Source organism: Opisthorchis viverrini (genome assembly GCF_000715545.1).
Source record: "Opisthorchis viverrini unplaced genomic scaffold opera_v5_236, whole genome shotgun sequence".
Classification (NCBI taxonomy): Eukaryota; Metazoa; Platyhelminthes; class Trematoda; order Opisthorchiida; family Opisthorchiidae; genus Opisthorchis; species Opisthorchis viverrini.
Window position 1 is genome coordinate 812784 of NW_008751896.1, and position 20357 is coordinate 833140.

The 20357-nt window shown below is 43.0% G+C and overlaps 2 protein-coding genes across 2 annotated transcripts in view; one reads left to right on the plus strand and one right to left on the minus strand.

Annotated features, from left to right (window-relative positions):
- Positions 1-11575, plus strand: part of T265_08833 (hypothetical protein) — a gene marked incomplete at both ends in the record, with an annotated part of 50679 nt that extends 39104 nt beyond the window's left edge. Inside the window, 6 exons of the mRNA XM_009174745.1 lie at positions 228-477; positions 2381-2644; positions 4834-4949; positions 5763-5851; positions 10170-10358; positions 11385-11575. Coding sequence (XP_009173009.1) covers positions 228-477; positions 2381-2644; positions 4834-4949; positions 5763-5851; positions 10170-10358; positions 11385-11509 — 1033 coding nt within the window. The remainder of the gene's footprint in view (positions 1-227; positions 478-2380; positions 2645-4833; positions 4950-5762; positions 5852-10169; positions 10359-11384) is intronic.
- Positions 11576-15335: 3760 nt separating this feature from the next.
- Positions 15336-16998, minus strand: T265_08834 (hypothetical protein; the record flags this gene model as incomplete). Its single annotated transcript, XM_009174746.1, has 4 exons — positions 15336-15446; positions 16326-16455; positions 16591-16759; positions 16794-16998. 4 exons carry the CDS (start codon positions 16996-16998, stop codon positions 15360-15362), a joined length of 591 nt encoding a protein of 196 aa, XP_009173010.1.
- Positions 16999-20357: the final 3359 nt, after the last annotated feature.

Genomic DNA, 20357 nt, shown 5'->3' on the forward strand with positions numbered 1-20357 from the left:
TATCTGCATCTGGATTCTCAACGTTTACCGGACATTAGATTTGTCAGCTGATCCCTATACACAGAGCACACCAATGCTGGCCTTCTCTTAACCGGACCATTAAGGTGACTTGCTTCTATTCTAAATAGTACCATTGGTCTGTTGCATATCCATATTGACAGAAACACGGAGATGCGCAAGCGGTTTATGATTCAAAATCACTATCTTGTATTCTTTCTTTCTTATAGCATTCAGCAATCCGGTATCACCGCAGTCATGGAAATCGGGCTTGATCCGGGTATCGACCACCTACTAACCAAAGAGTGTATCGACAATGTCCGTGCTATGGGCGGTCGGGTCATATCCTACCGTTCCTACACTGGTGGTTTACCAGCACCAGAGAACTCAAGTAATCCTCTGCGATATAAATTCAGTTGGAGTCCTGAGGCAGCCTTGTCCACCATAATGAACGGGGCCAAATATTTGGAGAATGGGCAAGTAAGTCAGAGGTGGTTTAGTCCTTCGGGCACTGGGATATAGCCAAGTTCCAAGGCAAACTTTGGAATTTGTTCATGTCCCCTGAAATTTTTTTCTGACTTGGTGTGAAGGTACAATTCCATATAGAAATCACGTGTCTGGTTTGGCCCATAGTCTCTAATCGAAAACCACGACGAATGCACTGGCGTAAGCGATATTCGAAAGCCAAATACAAATAAGTCACAACGGGTCACTTATCTGAGTTTCTGGAAGGTTGCCATTGTGATACGGGCTTCCTATTCATTCACCTTCTGCATCTGCCGCTAGCAGACTTGTCTAACTCATAAACTTCGAGAAAGGATCTCATGGAATATGCGGTCTCGAAGATCAGGAGTTCACTAAAGTAAGATGTCTTCCTAAAAAGCATTATGCAATGCTACTAACAAATGTGTTTTACTTGATTGCCCGTTGTCTACACAATTTGAACTTCGAATAGCCTTATGTTTAGTATACCAGAAAGTCGTACGCAGGCATGGAAACGTACATTAGCGTCCGGCATTATTAGCATCGACCCTGAACTCAATGTCTTTTGGTCTGATACAAATCAACTCCACCTTGGGGATCGTGAAAAGTCCCATTTATCCTAATCATTGTATCTTAGCAGTAACCTGAGCTGAAAAGGACAATTAATTTCGATACATTTTCACCACACGTGCACATACGGATATCGGCTACGTGAAGCTGTGGGGAACAGTGCAGTGTTGACCATAGTACTGCGCGACCAATCTCGCTAGGTTCACTTCACGGGTCTCGATAAGGACGAGATGATTAATGGAATGCCATTAGGAACTAACCATATTCTGCCTTTATAACACTCCATCTGGTTGAATCTAGACAACGTCGCATGACTAGTGGCCAACCGTACACAAGTACTGTCGTAATAGTTTATGGATTGTTTGAGATAGCGATGTTGTGAAGAGCATCTGCATTGGTAGTATGGTTTTCCCATATGTCACTGAATCCACTGGTTGCCCTGAATTTTACCTAAGTGGTAGGCTGAATAATTTCGATGGTTTCAAACGTATTCCTACGGTTTGGGCTTCCAGTGGCTTCCCAACACTGACTTCAAATACTGTCCCTCTAGTGGAGAATAAAAGGCCTCCTGTAGTCTTAGAATCTGCAGTATTCGGTAGCAGCCATAATGCATCGTATCTTTACTCTGTAATGGCTTATGGCTCCCTTCAAAACCTTGAAACATGAAAAAACTTCCTGCTGCTAGGATTTCCGTAGCTTTGTCAAACATAAGAGACGCTATTATTGCGGAAAAGGAATTGTATTTAATGTACCTCGGCATTTCGAAGTGTCGATCCCCTTTCGATGGATGCAAACTTTTTGTTACCCCGCCCTGTGGGGAAAACATGAAGTACGAGGAACGTCCACCGGAAAAATGACGTAAGTCTGGACGAGGAAACTGCCCATGTCTATAGTATTTGGTTTTAATACGCTTGTCTGACTATGCGATTGTCGGTGTCTGTACATGGTGCTCTGAACCCAAAGTCCAAAATGGTAAACAATGACTTTAGTAGTGGTGAAGATTTAGGATCAAACGTGATTCCTGCAACGACAATGGAAGTTCAAAAGTATATTTCATATCCATCCCAACTTTGATCTTGTGGTCGGTTTCAAGGCAAGTGGGCTAAAACTGAACTGATAATAGCAGGCCATTCAACTGTTAACCTTTATTTTTCCAAGGCACAGACAACCTTGTCGATTTGTAAAAAGTGAGCACGTTTCTCCTTCCCGGTAATCCAGAATGACTTCGAGAGTAGTAATCAGATGCTATCGTTGAATAAACAGCATAATCTTAAACTTGCTAGGTTGCTCAGGGTGCAATAACCGTTTAACGAAATTCTTCTCGCTCCAGATTAAAGAAGTCCCAGCGGACGGAGCTTTGATGAAAATGGCTGTTCCAATGGACATATTCCCCGGATTCAACCTGGAGGGCTATCCCAATCGTGATTCTACAAGATATATCGGACTTTATGGTCTCACGGGATGTGAAACGGTGATCCGGGGTACACTTCGGTATACCGGTTATGCCAACGCTGTTCTGTTTATGCTTGATCTTGGTCTGCTTCAGACGCATCAGGAAGACCATTTGAAACCGGGGGCGCAAAAACTCTCCTGGGTATGTAGCAGGTCCATAGCTACAATTTTTACAAAAAGGAATAAGCACTTTTGGTCAAAACTTAATTAGTTTTATTACCATTATAGTTAGGCTGAACAATGACCTAAATGAAGTAACTAGTTCTGTTTATGCAGATTATCAAACGAAAAAAACGATATAAAACTTATTATCGTGTGTTCTTGTTTAGGAGTGGATGTCACACTCAAATTCGCATTGGTTGGCTAATTAAATCGTGCTCTTACGCTTTCAGCTCAACTTTTCTGACAGCGATGGGTTACAACACATGTCAAACTCTGCGACTTTTTGGCGATAGAGGACCACGTTTATGTCATGAGACAGCATTTGCGCTACCCACCCGGTTGAATAATATCATAAAATAGAGATTTATTTGGTCCTTGTGTTTCTAGCCTTGTACCCAACTCCACAAGTCTTCAACAGTGCTTCTTGGACAGGAATGTAATCTGTGGCTCGTGATAAATGTGGTTTTATTCAGCACCTTCCACTCGTTCCGCAGTTATTGTGGTTAGCAGACACGATCTTAGCATGCTTCCATTGTAGGATCATCCTAATTTGTTAGTTTGTAGTTTGCATAAGCTACATTTTGGCGTCAGCAGATCAATCTGTTTATTGGATAATTAAAAATTTGTGGCATCTTATGTATACTTTTCGATGATAACTGAGTGCGTTTGACAGGTTTTTACCTCACGTGCTTATAAATAGCGACCTTTCGGTCTCTGGTATTGAACCGTCTCACTGATACGCCGCAAGCGGTCTATTCTTCTGAAGTGTGTTATGGGAAGGGTACACCTGCCTGAGTTATTGGATTATTCCAGAATGCAACCACGAGTGATGTTCATGTGACTGACGATCGTTCCGAAAATATGGATGAAGCTACCCATATTCTACTTTGTTTTGTGTGCTAAACATCTATCAATCTAAGCATGCAGAAAAACCCCGTTCACAGTGCACTATCCCAAGATATGTTGGACACTCTCTAAAGACTTAACCTATAGAGCTTTAGGTTTTTTCGAAGGAATCTTGTGACCTGTATACCAACCACCAAAATAGAATCCAACAACGATGAGAAATCACTGATCCGGTGAGACTATATACGTGTGAATTTTCCTGCTTCCACGAACACCGTACAGCTCAAAGTAGGATATGTTGAAGGATATTTGGATTTTTAATCATAATCTTCTCAGAAGACTATTTTCGGGTTTGTTGACCCGTTAGGTCTTGATTGGTCGGACTCAGCAGCACTGGTTGGATAGATAACCAAAAGATCCATCAAGACTTAAACCATTGTGACCATGTGTTGGAATATTGGTAGCTCGGGTGTATTGGTTAGTAATTGATCAGGTGGCTACTGGTCTGTTCGCCGAGCTTGGCAATTGATTTGCAAACGTTTCGTCACCATTACCATTGTGACCATATCAGGAATTTTACATCATGATTGAACGTGCCCAGAATATTTGCAAGTGTGGTGTTTGAGCTTTCAGACCACAAAGAGTGGCCCAACTTATCCAAATGAGGTCAGTCCAATGAAACTTATTGAGGGCTTGGTTAAAAAGAGAAAACGTCAGTTGACAATTACTTGACACTCATTAGCCTTTCCTCAAGCTTGTAGCTCTTGAAATTTTGTCACTATTTACAGTGAGGCCATCACCGTCAACAGGTACAATAACACGTTTTCTTCAAATCCAGTCAACTACTTTGGTTTCATTTCTGTGGTATCCGTGTAGAACCAGTAAAGATAGCGACATAAAACTGGGTGAGATAAAACAGAATCTAGCGCCGGCATCTTTTACAAACAAATGCACAATCTCCCGCGGACCAAAATGTTTCACTTAGCATATTTCTGTCTAAACTCACCGGATTTGTCAATTGCTAGATGGCGTAAATCTGATGTTGTTGATACTAATAATGACATCAAGCCACAACAATATATCCATTGACATATGTTTTCAAGCCTTTTGGAAGGGCAACAGAAATGGTTTGAGTTTTGAACTACTAACCTAGAATAAGGTTTTGACGAGCAAAAGTTCTGTTTATCAAGAACACTCACCCATCCTAGCCCATTCGAGTTTTATACTTGCCTTGAAACTTATGGCGTTATTAAGACCAATGGCACTAACAGTATTATTATCGGACTTAGCAAGTAATGACGTCAAATTCATCTTTTATTTCAGAGAGAACTGATATGTCAAAAACTTGGACTCCACAGTCAGCTAACTGGGAATGAACTACGTCGGGCCGTACTCAGTAAGCTGGGAGGAAATCAAGCCAAATACGACTGCCTGAATGAGTGAGTTTCAGGCACTATAATCAATCAGTTTGAAGTATATCCGTATGGCAATGCAAGGACTCGTCATCAGTAATAGAATCATTACCAATGAGAGGATGCATTAAGTGAAAGTGAGCATTAAATGTCACGAAGGACAATGGTGCCAGTCTGACAAGCGCTGTTTTAGGGCAGTAGAAATAAATGTTATGCGTTTGGGTTTCTGTTGTGGCGACTCTCACCTCGCGAGAGGAGTTTCTAGATCCTAGCTGAAAAGCCGAACACCGACAACCCACCATACCGTCTACAAGGCTCAAACAACTACGTTGGGTAATTTCTTTCACCGACACTGATTAGCTGTTCTGAAAGCGGACGAATAATGCTGTCAATAATAGTACTGATATGATGTCAGTCAGCACGTTTTTCACCTAGTTGAACAAAGCGCCGACCTGTCTAGTAACATCAAGTTTTTCTATTGAATATCGCTTAAATTTTCACCAAGTAGTATCAATTAGACACACTTTATAGACCGTCCGCTGTTCTTGAGATGAAGCTAAATAATCGTAAAATGTGACGTCTTATTACTTATTCCTTGCATCTGTTCGACAGCATAAACTATAAGTCAACTGGCCCCTCGATCAATGCACAACCAGACTAATGAGAAAATTCATATGTATGCATATATTATCCTAAATATGCTGCATCTCAGCAAATCCGCCATCATTCATTGGAATCGAAAACCTATGTCTAGAATTTGCTAAACAGAAACATTTTCCCACAGATTCCTAGGCGTTTAAGCGTACGATGCACTCAGGTAGCCTACCACTTTCTTTGTAGGCTCGGATTTTTATCGGAAGATACAGTGGCCCAGGCCTGTACTCCACTGGCCAGTACGGCCTTGCAGTTGTCAAGGTATTTATCATACGGTAAGCCATATTGATTTTCTTCCTATAAGCATCTCGACAAGTATGATTGTCCCATGACAGAGTCACTGTAGTTTACATTATCATGTAAGTCCAACCGTAGAGTCGATGACAGAGTAGTAAGGACATTGTAGTAGTTAAGCTAACAATGATGAAGGATTTTGAGTTTGACCAGTTAAGATTCTGTGCAGTCACAGCGAATGATGAAGAACAGAACCGTCGATATTTTATCGCTGGTCTTTCCTTATGCATGTATTTTAACACATCTTTGTGTGGAGAAAAAAAGTATTATTAATACATATCATAGTTATATACCTTTACCAGCAATCAACTGCACGGGCTTCTGACGCCTAGTCGTAACAACAAAACGGCATGCCGCTGATCAGGTTCTCGAAAATGGGGATCTGATCTAACAAGGACACCTTCCTGCTGGTAATATGACCTTGCATCTTATAAGTGATATCGAGAAAAATCCGGAAACTAGCCAGGGTAAATCTGTAAGTGCCTTGACAGTGTCAGGAAGACGTCGCTCTTGGAAATCAAGAAGTCCTTAAAAGTGCGCAGCACTTGTGGTTTGATGAGAGAGGTTTAACAAGTTAAGAAACAGTCTGATTAACCCAAAACGTCATACGTGGTCGTCTATCGAGACACGAAGATTCCTGTAAATGCACCTTCAGACTTGTACCGGGACATTCTGTGAAACTTTAAGATATATCGTAAAGAGAAAAAGGTGTGGAAAGGAGTTGTACTGACTGATCGCATTACGTGCAATCTCGAATTATATCTTGGAACGAGCATAACATCAACTGTTCCTGGGAGTGACATGTGAATGCCATTATTTGCTGGGATTTAATTCTCATGATGCACTTTGATTTCCCACATCACCATGCCAGGATCATTTGCACAAGTAACCCATCGTCCACCGATGACATAGGTTGGCGACAAATGCACCCAACTTCGACCAATCTTCCTCAAACTTAACCATTAACTTTACCTCTTGACACCGTGTAAGTGGAGGGGGCTAGCGCCTGAAAACTACGCGAAGAATTTCTAGGAGCATTCTACTACGTGTAACCAGGCTGATACTATCAGGACTGCTGTCGGACGGCCTACATAGGCTTTGAGCTGAAAGGTCTGGCAACATTTTACTTGCCCTGATAGTCATATCAAACAAGTATGCGCCCACGCCCCCATTTGAGAAAGCTCATAAGGCCTGCAAGTGAAATATCGTTCAATGAAGAAACCTCGTTCATCCAATTGACCGAGAATCAATCTGACTCTGTACAGCCGCGCTTGACACACACACTTACTGCACTCAAACATGGAGACTTGGAGGTCAGATAGTTTCATTCTTTGGTTCACGCTCAATGAACTGACGTGCACGTGGATCCAAGTCGTTTAACTGAGTTATGGAGCTTCCAGAATGACCGAACTCTACTTAAATGCTGAGTTTCGAAGGTCACTATCGGTAATCGGATGGTATATGGCTCACAAGATGATACCCTTCGCCTACGGGTTATGGTATAGTCACATTTATTTTCTGTGAGTTGTGAGTCCAGCCTCCTGAAATTCCGTGGCAGCAGATTTCTCCGGACCGAAAAGAGTGAAAAGCTACTGCCTGCAACAAATCAGACATGTGCAGTGTATTCTGTTTATTTCTATCATGTATCATGAACACTACCCAAAATCTAATAGAAAAAAACAGGTGTTTGTGTCAGATTTGTAGGTGCGTTGGAGGAATACAGCATTGTTGGGCAGGGAGATGTAGACCGTTTGCACCAAAATTTGGTGCATGGGTTGCTGGTTGTTCAATAGGAGATCCGTATGAATACGTATGTGCTAATGAAAGTTTAAAGAAGGGGAATTTCTGTGTTCACCGAACTAGAGGATCTGTGGCAAATTTGTGGGTATGCTCAGAGTTCAGCTAGGTTTAGAACTTTATCGATTGCCTCTGAATTTTTAGGGGTCAAAGCTGTAAAATTACGCATGATTGTTTCTGCCAACCAATGCACTCATGAACCATTTAGGTGTTCAGATATAGCTGGTGACCAGCGTGTCACTCCATTGCCGTGATTAGGTCGTAATTTAACCGAAAAACCGTTGGGTGCGATTCAGAATCACTTAATTGTCACAAATAAGAACCTCACACAAACTTGGTGGACAGCCAACCGGTAAAAGGGAATTGGGTAATCCACCCAGGTTCCAAATGCACCCCAAGTGGGTGAGCGATTGAAGGAGTTCAGCTGAGATAACAGCAAAGTCTCCTAAAAGCAGAGGTTGCATCCACTGCAGCAGCATGCTGTTTAATGTGTACAGGAGGCAAAACTGATGGTAAGCAACGAGCCACTTGCTTCCCGTTGGACCCGAAGGTGGCATGTAAGCAAGTGGGTTTTCGGAATCTATAATGGGTATTCGGTCCTGTTATTAAGGCCGACTTATGCTGAAAAGCCAGTAAGCACCGTACAGCTGTTTCATCCTTGGTAGGAATCAACAGCAGTATGTATCTGACAAAACTCCCGATTGTCCAGAACTCGCGATTCCTGGCCAGTAGTTTGAACACTTAATCGTTCGGCTACTAGCAGTTAGTCAGCAGTAATTAGCTTGCACTTAGACACAACGACTTCTCAGATGGAAGTTTCATTCATTGGATGTTGCTCTTTGTACACTTCATCTGAATGCCCTTGAATTTTACGAGACACACACTACTGATGATACCTAATAGGGGTGAAACAGTTGTTCGGCGACTCTGAACATCTTAGCATAGACTGCCTTCACTCACCGAGCGAAATCTCTATTACGAGTGAGGCTTCACTTTCAAGTTTCGCGCGACTACTTATTTGTGAGGAGTTCCACTGAATCACGAAAGAGAGTTGAAGTTGTCTTCTGTAAGTTGGAGAAAAATCCAAAGTGGTGCCACTGAATTTCTACTGCTCGACAGAGCACTACACTTTTGAGAACAGTAACTTACCGTTGGGTTGTACATACGAATGTCCAATGATATTAGTCCATTTTAGTGGGTAACGATTATGTTATTCTTATTTGGACGGACAGTATACACACTCGATTCATTTGGGTACAATACCAGAGTCGATTGCAAAAAAATGTATACCTTAAAAACCATATTGATGTTGATGCAAACATCAGCTGACACAAATACTCAAGATACAAAGCGAACTGTATGAAGTTCTAGTCAAGACATCCTGCATTCCCCCGTCAGGTTCAAAATAACTCTCCAAAGATTGACTGGTGTTAAACACAGTGTTTCCTTAAGTATTAAACTTGCGGCAGCCTACCAAAAAAGGATAGCATATTAGGTTTAGAATGCGAGTTTGGCTAGCCGCGGCTCATGAGAAAATAAACTAAGCTGAAAATCCCAAATACAGTGTCATCGAACGCATTGCGGAATGGAATGTCAAGCTGTGTAATTTAGGACATAAAATCAGATTGTGCTTATTTTGGTCACTACAATGAACTTGGATATTTTGTGCTCTCATTTTCCGCCCAACCTAACCGTCACTTAGGCACTTTTGAAAAAGTTCAAGTGTACCACATGCGAACCGAAATTCGGACAGTCCAGGGCTGTGGTATAAAGATTACTAATCGCGAGTTCACAAGTATCGGTCAGGTGACACCCAACGGACTAGACACAGTGGATGCCGCATATTGACTGTTTTCAGTCTAATGAACACCCGTCAATTATCTATAGTCTGTTATAGCTTTGTTCCCAAACTAAGTTTTTCGACAGCATTCACCGCCTTCATAGATATTTTCACTATGGAGTTTACAGACGTGTATCTGTGTTTCCATAAACTTCGTCCACCGTTTGTTCAAATGATAATTTCATTCCTTCAAAGGAAAGATGAATGAGGCTAACAATGGGGTGCGCAGATGTTTACTGCGTTTCGATCTTTGAAATGACACTATACCATTCGATGTGTTCACCGTCTTTAGCAAGAAGGTAGGCCTCAAGTAGCAACGAATCCTGCAACGACACAACCATCCTCACTTGAGCTACGAAGAAAGCCCAGCGCTTGTTGTGCGGTCCCTGTGGACTTGGGAGTTACGGTGAAACTGACTCTGTCGGGCAGTCTTTGGTCAGTTAAATCCATGCGCCTCATGTTCTCTTTCGACGTATTTTCGGTGTGCAAACATAGTTCTATGGAAGCTCAGTCTTATCATTTTTTGTTATGGTTGACAGGTTCCACACAACCACTAACAACGTGACCGAGATTTGGCTAACAATGTTCAGAATATCTATATCCCATTGCAAACACTTGTAAAGTACTGTAATAAAATAAGGTGGATGTTTCCCTTTGCACAGGTCCAAACGAACGGGATCTCATTATCATGGCCCATGAGCTAATTATTGATTGGCCGGACAGAAAGCAAAGGGAGCAGCGCAAAGTGAGTCTGGTAGTCTATGGTAAGGCAGGCCAAGGGAAAGCCGGTTTAGCTATGTCTCGCACAGTTGGACTTCCTGTGGCGATAGCAGCGAAGATGATTTTAGATGGTAAGTCGTGAAAGGCTTGCATATTCTCTAACCCGCGCAGAAATATTGCAGAATTTCTATTGTTGCATCGGAACCTCAGAAAAAGTAATATCGTTGAGGCCATTATGGTTACCATTTTTCGTTCACTTGTGTATACTCATGAGATTCCCGTCTTCCTGAGCACTTGTTCACCTAAATGCGTGTAACCATCGATTTAGCATTTATGATAAACACCTGACAGGTGCATTAAGTCACTGTCAGCTCGTTTCAGCAGCAGCTAGGACATCTGCATCCAGGACGGAGTATCACGACGTTCACAAATCATAACGTAACTGACTCTAGTTGACTTATCACCGTATCGCTTTTGTATCCAGCCTCGACATGCCTTCAAATGGCGAAGTGAATTCAGCGGCAGGACGAGGGAATGCGGGCCAAGTTGGAAGGCATGATGAACGCATTGTGGCATGTTCAAGGGCCTTTAATTTAGAAAGTATAGACTTCTTGATGTCTTGGGGCTATAGAAAGCCTTCAGTGATGTAGTCGGGTGAAGTAAACAGCCAGATACCTGCTGCCATTCCCTCAGGAACGTTCATCCCAACTTTATATACACACAAGCAGTGGAAGTCCTAGGTGTATTTTTGGTGACTGTGTGTGGAGTGGCACAGTCCGCCATTACTAACCCTTATTCGTTTGACCCGTGGTTCATGAAAAGGATGACGCCACTGAACGCGGTTCCCACATATGCGCACTTGTGACTGCAGCACGCAGCCAAAACGGTGGACCTAGGTGGTGTGTCGAAATACTGGAGCTTTTATTGGTTGTCCGTTGGTAGGCTGTTCATCTGACCACCTAGCTTCCCAGTTGTCTTGCAAACGTCTCCTCAACATTCGAGGAAACAACACTAGTGCAAGATTGGAGTGGCATACGATTTGGCATTAGTTGATAGCGGGAATATACCGCCGATTTGCATTCTGTACAGACTTCGGCCGCAACGCATGCATCCTCAGCAATTGAAACCGCTTGATTCACCGTACATTTTCGTTGCAGGTGAAATAACTGAAAAGGGGATTGTGCTACCGTTAAAACCAGAAATATACAAGCCCATACTGGAGAAACTGAGAACCGAAGGAATCCAAGCCCACGAAACATCGACACTTTGTGACATGTCATGATTATATGTAAATCGACAGACCATAAAAGTGAGGTCCAGGTATTTGAAAATATATCTCCTGTCTGAGCACTTGTGTTGCTACAACAAACACATAAGGGTCATGAACGAACAAACGTGTGTGCTCTTCCACCGATGAGTTTCCAAGTGAATCTGACTCCCGTGGATAAGATGTATCCAGCAAGTTGGGCTCTCCAACCTCTTTCCTCTGTTGTTGTGCAGCATCCTAAGGTTATCGTACGAAATCTTTAATACTGATATGAAATAACTGTGAAGCTGGACTGGCAAGTCTTCAAAGCTGGTCGCACCTAATCATGATGTGTTATGCTTAAGTCTACACACCCTTACTGCAAATCTTTATGCCCAAATGCAATGTCACTAGGACGAAAATCCAGCAATAGAAATTGGGGCTATCTCAACAACTGTCTTCACTTCAACTCCTCGTCTCAACGGTATCAGTTGGTTTCAACTTAAAGAGGCAAACGAAGTGATCTACTCAAAAACTCTAACTGCATTTATGCTACACACATTCAGGTTGATTTGCGTTCATTTACGGAGATACTGTGGAGAACAGGGATACCACATCCACACATCCGGAGCCTGTTTCAGATACCTGGATAGGTTATATTCGTAACAGCCAGCATCCAAACTAACAACTTTCGGATTCCGGTGCAAAAACTCCACGTTCAATCTTGGGGTCATACATGTGCAGTAAATCAAACTGCAAATATCCAACAACATTTAGATGAATATCAAACAGAAAATAGACGCCGGTGGAATTCCGGTAGGAGGAACATCAGACGTTGTTTGCGCCGACAGGCGTTTCAGAGTATGTTGTCCAAGATGCAGACGGTCTACCCCTAGCAAAAACTCTCAATCTGCAAGAAACGGCGCTTTGACCCGTTCAATCCCGAAATTCTCGCCTTCAGTAGCCTACAAGAGCAGACAATTTTACTTGAAGACAATATTAGTCAAGAACCTGGATGTTTGGTGGCCTCGAACTGTATCGAAAGACAGTCTTCACTGACGTAGTTATTGATAACGTTTTCTAACCACGTCAAGCACCTGAGTTAACAGGGGTCACGCTGGTACAGAGTAGATCAATCGAAAATAAAAACTCGATGAGGTTTTTAATGCTTGTAAGTGACTTGAGCCTAAGCTTTGTTAATGACACGAACTATCTCCACGATCGGTCCCAAGGATTAAACTAGAAAGGAAGAGAAATCCACACGAGTAAAACTTCCATGAGTTGTCATTGTAGGAGCCAGTCAGAAGGTGATCACATCATGCGAATTTCATAATTAATGGATGAATGGCGCCATACCCTAACTGCGAGCTAATCACGCTGCTAAGCCGCTAGTGGCTGAACGGTTGTCCGAAACGCTATTCTGGGGGTCGCGGGTTCGGGACAACCTACAGGTTCACAAGATGTGCACTCCTGGTAATTCTCGATAAGGATGAAACAGCTGTAGAGTTCTTACTGGCTTTCTAGTAAAGATTGGCTTCACTTACAGGACGAATGAATGACCAACCCAATCGAGGGCAAATCACTGGACTGAACAACTACAAGAGCATAATGCACATGATGACAGCAGACCAGCGCGTTTTATGAATTAGAACCAAATTAGCAAACCAAAGCAAAAGGCTTACGAAGAGCCATTTAAGACAGTTAAGCATTGGACTAAACTGTCGCCCTCGGTTGAGTTCGAGTTTCCTTAGTGAGTCCACGTAGTGCCAATAAATTACCTGTCCCTCAGCAACAGTTCTTGGGGCCAACCACAATGGAAAAAACAGGATGGAATTAGTTATTTGTTCAGGTACTATCATATCCTTATTAACGAGATAGTCGAGTTCGGAGGGAGAAAAAATCTCTCTAAGAGAACACTAGACAGTTGTATTTGACCTTTCGTACTAGAATATGCCTGACATTTGTGAATTCCCTGTGAGCCTATCGTTGAATTAGCCCGCCAGACCGGATACGGGACCATAAACGATATATACTACTCAAAGGGACACCGCGTCGTAGGACTATTATTACATGATATACCTCGTTACTCAACACTACTTCTTCCTAAAAAAGAACTCGAGAAAGTTCCTCGAGAGGCAGCACCTTCAATGGAATGAAGCACCGCAAAACAACTCAATATTTCCTGAACTCCCAACATTAGTTATTTCGTCGTTAGAAGAAACAAGTCTTCGTGATTGTTGTCTTCCTTGGTGATATTTATTCAAGTTTGGATAGATGGAGAACACTAGTTCCTAATGGCTCAGATGATGAGGGCAAACAAGCGTTGATTCAATGTGGTGCGATAGAATGAGTCAGGATAGGTAAGCGTACAGATCAGCTGGAATATTCAACATAGCCGAAATGAAGAACCCCATCCTGCTCTTAGGAAAACGGCCGAAAGTCACTAGGGTTGCTCCAGCACAGAAATCAATGGATACGGACTTCTGTTGGGAACCGTGTAGAGGAAAGATTCAGGAGTCTCTTTTTATTCTTTATTGGATGCGAGGGGTGCCGAATTTCGAGAGCAAACTGTGTTGGTGGACTACCGAGTGTGTACTGATCACCCTTCAAGCCAATCCAGTTAGTCTCAGATCAGTGTTATCCAGTGGTTATGTTATCATCGATTTCCGAGAACGATCATCAGTTGAACCCAGATATTTCTGCAGTTTCGTTTGCATATACTTATTGGTTAGAACTAACGTACGAGGTTTCGATTTTTTTGAGACGTAGCGTATCTGCCTGCTATTCACTTCAGCTACACCCCATGCTATTGAGTTTTTAAGGCTTTTTTACCGGAGCATTCGTAATGTCCTGAAAGCGGCCGACGCAAAACGATAGTTTTGGTGCAAGAAACCAACAATCTTAACTCAGCCACCCACCACGTACGTAAAACATTTTAGGGAATGAAATCAGTAAACAGATGTCCTATTTTCTTGACAAAAAAATTGAAAACTCTTTGACAGCTCATGACCGGTATCGCCCTTTTTACTGCTCGTCCTGCTAGCACAGTCCCGAGTTTCCGTCAACCTCATGTCTCACCTGAACCCAAACTGTAAGAAATTCGCAAATTGCAATCATTTGCAAACCGATTTGGTTTCATAGGAGACTAAAATGAATCCTAGCGTGGTCCGTAGAGTTCTCCAACTGAGTGCACTGCACAAGGTCCGTTTCATGTTTCAGTTGGTACGACACTCAAGAATATCATAAACGACCTATTCACATAGGATTAAGTTGATTCATCCATTCAAATGAAATTATTTGGCAAGTGAATGTATTTCATCAGAACTGCCCTATCTTTGGATGGCAAGCCGTTTGGATGACAACAAACATAAAGCCAACAGGAAGATAGCAAGGCAATTCATCACCTTCAGCTGTATGAATCGAGTACATTTTTTACACTGGTTATAAATGCCACAGTTTCGTTGGCCGGTGATCTGGGAAGATAGGCGTGGAAAGCTACGCATTGGAGGTGATGTATGAATCCATGTATCAGAGAACTTTTCAGTGGAGAGATCGGGAGGGGGTTGTGTATTGAGGGCAACAGTCTGGATACAAAGCCGTTGCCGTTTATTGGATCCCTAATTCATCATAAGCGCATAAGGAAACGTAAAACTGTGGATGTCGGGGAAAAGAGAAGTCTGTTGGGTTCGAAATGGTTGCAAACCATGAGGCTGACTAGAGAGGCATTTATACAGAACCAAGGAACTCAGTGCCTAGTACCTGTAGTAGAAACATCGGAATTACCGGTACGTCTTGCAGGCGTAAAAGAAATACACGGAGCATATGCAGATATAAATATAATTAGTCAAGCGCGTAAGGTGAGTAGGAGTGGATGTAACTTCTCGTCTCAGATAGTGGGAGGAAATCTGCGAGGGAAATTTAGCCCAGCGCAGTTAAACGATTTTCTAGACTTCTCACGACACCCTTGGAGGATCTGAAAGATACCAAAGTTTTAGTCAGTTTGTATTACATGACTGATTTCCAGCATTCAAGTGAATATCCACAAAATCACATATGAGAGACAATTTGATTCACCTAGTGGGCGTCACCTGTTGATAGGTTTAACTTTGGTGCAGTCGTTTGCACTCGCGATTGTAGCTACCCGGAAATAGTTAATCACAAGGACCCAAAGGACCTTACATGAATAACGGAAACCAAGAATACAAACAGGTTTTTTATTACTCCATGTACCACATGATGGCTGATCTCAGGTGGATCTAAACTCAACTTGCTTCACTCTACTTAGTTTCCGCTAATCAACAAATGCATCCATACACGTTAGCCAGCATTCTCATTGTCGAATCACCAAGTCGTAATCATACTATACCAGTCAAAAACCAAATGCATTTTTAGCATCGCTGAAGACAGAATGTAGAATATGTTCAGAGATAGTTTGTGTGACTATTGATCGCCGCTTTTGGATGACACACTCAGCAACGCAGTAAAGCAATGGAAATCAATATGATTAGCAATCGCCTCAATCCAAACGCAAGTGGGATCGAATAGAAGGGAAAACCTTAGTGAATGCAGCACAAGCGATGACGTGAAACCGCAATCTTGGGATGTCAAGGGAATATATGGAATTCAATAAGCATATAGATTATTAGTGACGAATAGGGGGGCATCAGAATATATTTACAACTATACAAAGATATGATTCAAATCAAGTGTGGCTTGAAAGTACATTATCAAAAGTCACCACATTTGTTTTCGAGTCTTTTGTGCCTACAAGAACCCCGCAGATTTCACAAGAGACAGGAAACAGAGTAGGCGATAAGTCTGCAGTTTCTCGTTCAAGTGTTGCAGCACCCACTTGTTTGTGCGAAGACCTCCGTCTTTTACTTTGCCTTGTATGTGTTTCACTCGCCTGTGCTGTACATGTTTCGTCTATCACACAATTGATTGGATTGGTGGATTGGTAGTGAGTTTTCAAGCGACCGTCTCTGAAAGAATAAAATGAAAAGCTGTCGTTTTTCCATACATATAAAGACAGATCGATAACTTCGCAACTCACACAAGGAGAAACAAGTTCATCAATACAATGAATGTATAAAGAGACGCTTAACAAAATCACAAACCTATGGGAATCTACTGACAATAGTGTCATACAGCCTGGACAGTTTAATACGGCATCCGAATTCCGACTGTTCCCACCAGGCAAATTATCCCTGACCCATTGAGCATTCAGTTCATCTTCGTCTTCGTCATACAACTCATCGTCCTGCTCGCCGGAAGGAAGAGTGGCATCTACACAGAAATAAGACAGCAAAAACGAGGTTACCTTGTGTAGAATCGTTTGTGGATGCAAAGTGTACCTGTCTTTGTTTGATAGCACGTGTCTCCGAACTACGCTGAAGAATGCCATCCAATTCATCGTCCATAAGGTTCTCGAACTTCAGTGCTTCTTTTTTTCTACGGGCAGCGTACAAGTCATCCTCATCGCTTTGTTCACTTTGAGAACTGAAGTAGTTTTCGACAAACTGCATACCTTGGAGTGTCACTCTCGGTTTCACAACCGTCGTAGTGACAGGCGAACATATTGAGCAGCTGGAGTGATAAGAGGAGTGTTCATTCGAAGAATGAAAACCACAACATTGTTGGTAAGCTATTCGAACATATAATGGATGTGTATGCACCAAACAGAATTTAATTAGACACGAAAGTATCGTAAATATGAAATGAAGACCAAACATCGCAGTTCGGTTTGACGGTCGATTTATTTATCACAGTCCCTGAAATGGGCCATGCTTCACTGCATGTGGAAAGAGGCAGAAAAGTAAGTTTAATAAGCCACACAAACATACCATTGCCACTATGTAATCAAAATCCTCAACCCACAAAACCACACTGGAATGAGTATTAATTCAGGCTGTTTCGCAACAAATTAGGTGTCAGGGTTGAAAATGGGTAGTTCGGACGTGTGTGATCGATGTGATCGATCGTGCCGATGACCGACACGGTATGAAGACACGCTACTCAAATTGGAGATCTTTCCAGTCACTGATGGGTCGGGCTTATTTGGACAGCTCCTGATCCATTTCCATATTATGTACATCGGGACATGTGAAAAAAATTAAAAAAGTGAATCTGGATTTGCCATAAAAGGATATTCAGACACCCAAGGTGAGCTTAACCTGTCCTGCCTCTTGTCGACTACTGTCCTTCAGTAGCCGAAACGTCGACCTCTGAGAGAGGCTGGTGCATAAGCTGACTTTCCAACCCCACCAATTAATTAACTCGGGCAGCTCACAGTCAACCGTAAAACAAGGCCTTCTGAAATATGTGGCATGTTCCCAGTCAACTTCCAGGAAGCTCTGGTATCGAAGTCAACAGGCACGTCAATCCGATAGGAAACTGCGCTTGTAATCACGGTAAGTAATCGTTCGGTTGTACCACTCTTTCGGTGTCTAGCTGTCATGCCACACGAAGGAGAAAAGAGGACTAAGGCACTGCCAGGTTGCCCAGTGCTGGACAACAGCAGTCGAGATGCAGAGCTTGGGTTCGAACCACGGACCTTCCGGTCGGGAAGTCCGCACCTGAACAAGTGAGCTATTTGTCGAAAAAGCACCTAGAAAATACTTGGTGCTGGAGTAAGTGTGGATGGAAGATAATCCGAAGCAAAAGCCACGCGAAATGGAAAACATGTTTGCACGATAAAAGCGTGCACTCTAATCTTGTTCTCACTACATACAAGGGGGCAATCGTAGAGCCGATTCCCATGAAGACAGAGTTCCGGATGCAACTTATAGCCAGTCAGCGTGAGGTCAGCAAAAATGTTCTTGAAACTCCGTTCAACGAGCTGAGGGCTACATGACTCGAGTCCTGAATCAACAACCTGATGTAGTTAACGGTGGATATCTGATGTACACATCACGTTACCCAATATTTACGTAAAAAGGAGCGTCTTTAGGCTCATTGTTCGTGCAGTGAAAGAGAGAATTGAAGGGATGCGGTTACGCAAGTCATCCTCTGATCCATTCTCACTGAGCATCATGATGCTCGTCAAGGCTCTGCCCGGGAAGGGTGCTTAGGTCTTTCAGAGGAAGAGTTTAAAGTACGGCTCCAGTGATGCCAAACGTCATGTCCATAGAGGGCACCCCTGACATTCGAACTGCATAGTGAGGTGGTCGCTATGGCCTGAGAAATGGAGATAGATTAAGGAGTTTATACTGCAAGGTTTGGCGGCAGCGCAAGATCCAGCGTGCTAACTTTCTGACTAGGCTGCACTCTGGTGAGCCCCATAACGTGCTATCACGTTCTGAACGAAAATCCAATTTAAGGGGCGAGCGCGCAGCTCGGTGCACGCTAGTTGCGTTGATGTCATCAGCGACTAGGCAGTTACTTCTACCATAGTTTTATTCAGGTCAAACACCTGGGGATTTGCGCGGACAAAGTCACTTCCACCAGTGACGTAAAGTAAAAAATCGTTCAGCTGTAGCACCTTATCAATGCCTAGCTGCCATGCCAACGGAGGGATGCACGAGGGCTGGGACACTATCAGGTTGCTCGAGCGTAGACAGCAGTCGAAATGCTGAGGTTGGGGTCGAAACACGGACCTTTCGGTCCGTAAGCTCGCGTCTTAAACCGTGGTAAATGCGATACCAAATGGAGTAAACTCCATCATTCGGGCCGTTGAAGTATTATAATACACGAACCACCGGCACGCCTTCGGAGTACAGAACACAGTGATCCATCTCGTCGCCGGCCATCAACATCAGCATCATCACTGCCCTCATCAACGGCATAACGTCAGTGTTTCACACTGACGCCTCGCTGCCGTACATAATTTGTAAGGCTGACGATACCACTTGACGACCATCGTGGCATGAGAGTATTGTTAATTATGGCTATCACGGTTGCCTGGGCGCCCAGACCCAAACAAGAGAATAATTTGGATCTTCGACCAAAGACTGACCGCAAGGCTGTGGTGACTGGCTAGAAATAGCAGTGCATTACGTTTTTTAAAGAGCAGGACGCCATGCATGCTTGAACCATCAATCTGGAGGACCAGAAAACAATAATTTGAAAAATCAGCCGTTAGCTGCAATAAAATTTCGGTGCCTAGCTAAAATACCACCTGAATGGTGTACGAGAGTTGGAGCATCAGTGTTGAACACTGATGTCATGCTGTCAATGATGGTGACCAGAGTTCAAATATTGACGGGGTACCCAAGCCTAGATACCAGTCGATGAGGTTGGGTTTGAACCATGGACCTTCGGGTCCATAAGTTGGCGTCTCAACCTTGAGCTCTCATGACCAGAAGACTGTGCCGGTAAAACTCTTATCCATTAACCAAACTGGTATGTGAGACTGCGTGTGTTGTACGGATATCTATTCTTAGACAAGTAAAGCGCTATTCATTCTTGTTCTCGCGCTCAATCAGAATCGATATTCTATTCGTAGCAATTTACTCGTCTAAGAATACAATGGAACCGTTGCTGCGACCCAAGTGTTTCGACGCAGATCCTAATTCACCAGACGCAACACCGCGTTGGAATCATTGGTTCCAAACCTTCCAGACGTTTCTGGGCACTGTCGAATCGCTCAATCTAAATGAACTCGAAACTCTAATCCATTTTTTGGATGCACCTGTATACGTTTATATCGCTGACTGTCCAGATTATGAATCAGCTATCAGTACGCTTGGAAAGTTGTACGTTCGGCCTAAGAATATAATTTATGCTCGCCATCTTCTACAAACTTGCAAGCAAGACACCAGTCAAGATGTTGATCAGTTTGTTCAGAGGCTTAAATCCCTGGCCAAAAATTGTGATTTCAAGGCGGTGTCCGCCATTGACAATCAAAACGAAAGTGTGCGCGATGCTCTAATCAACGGACTTCAGT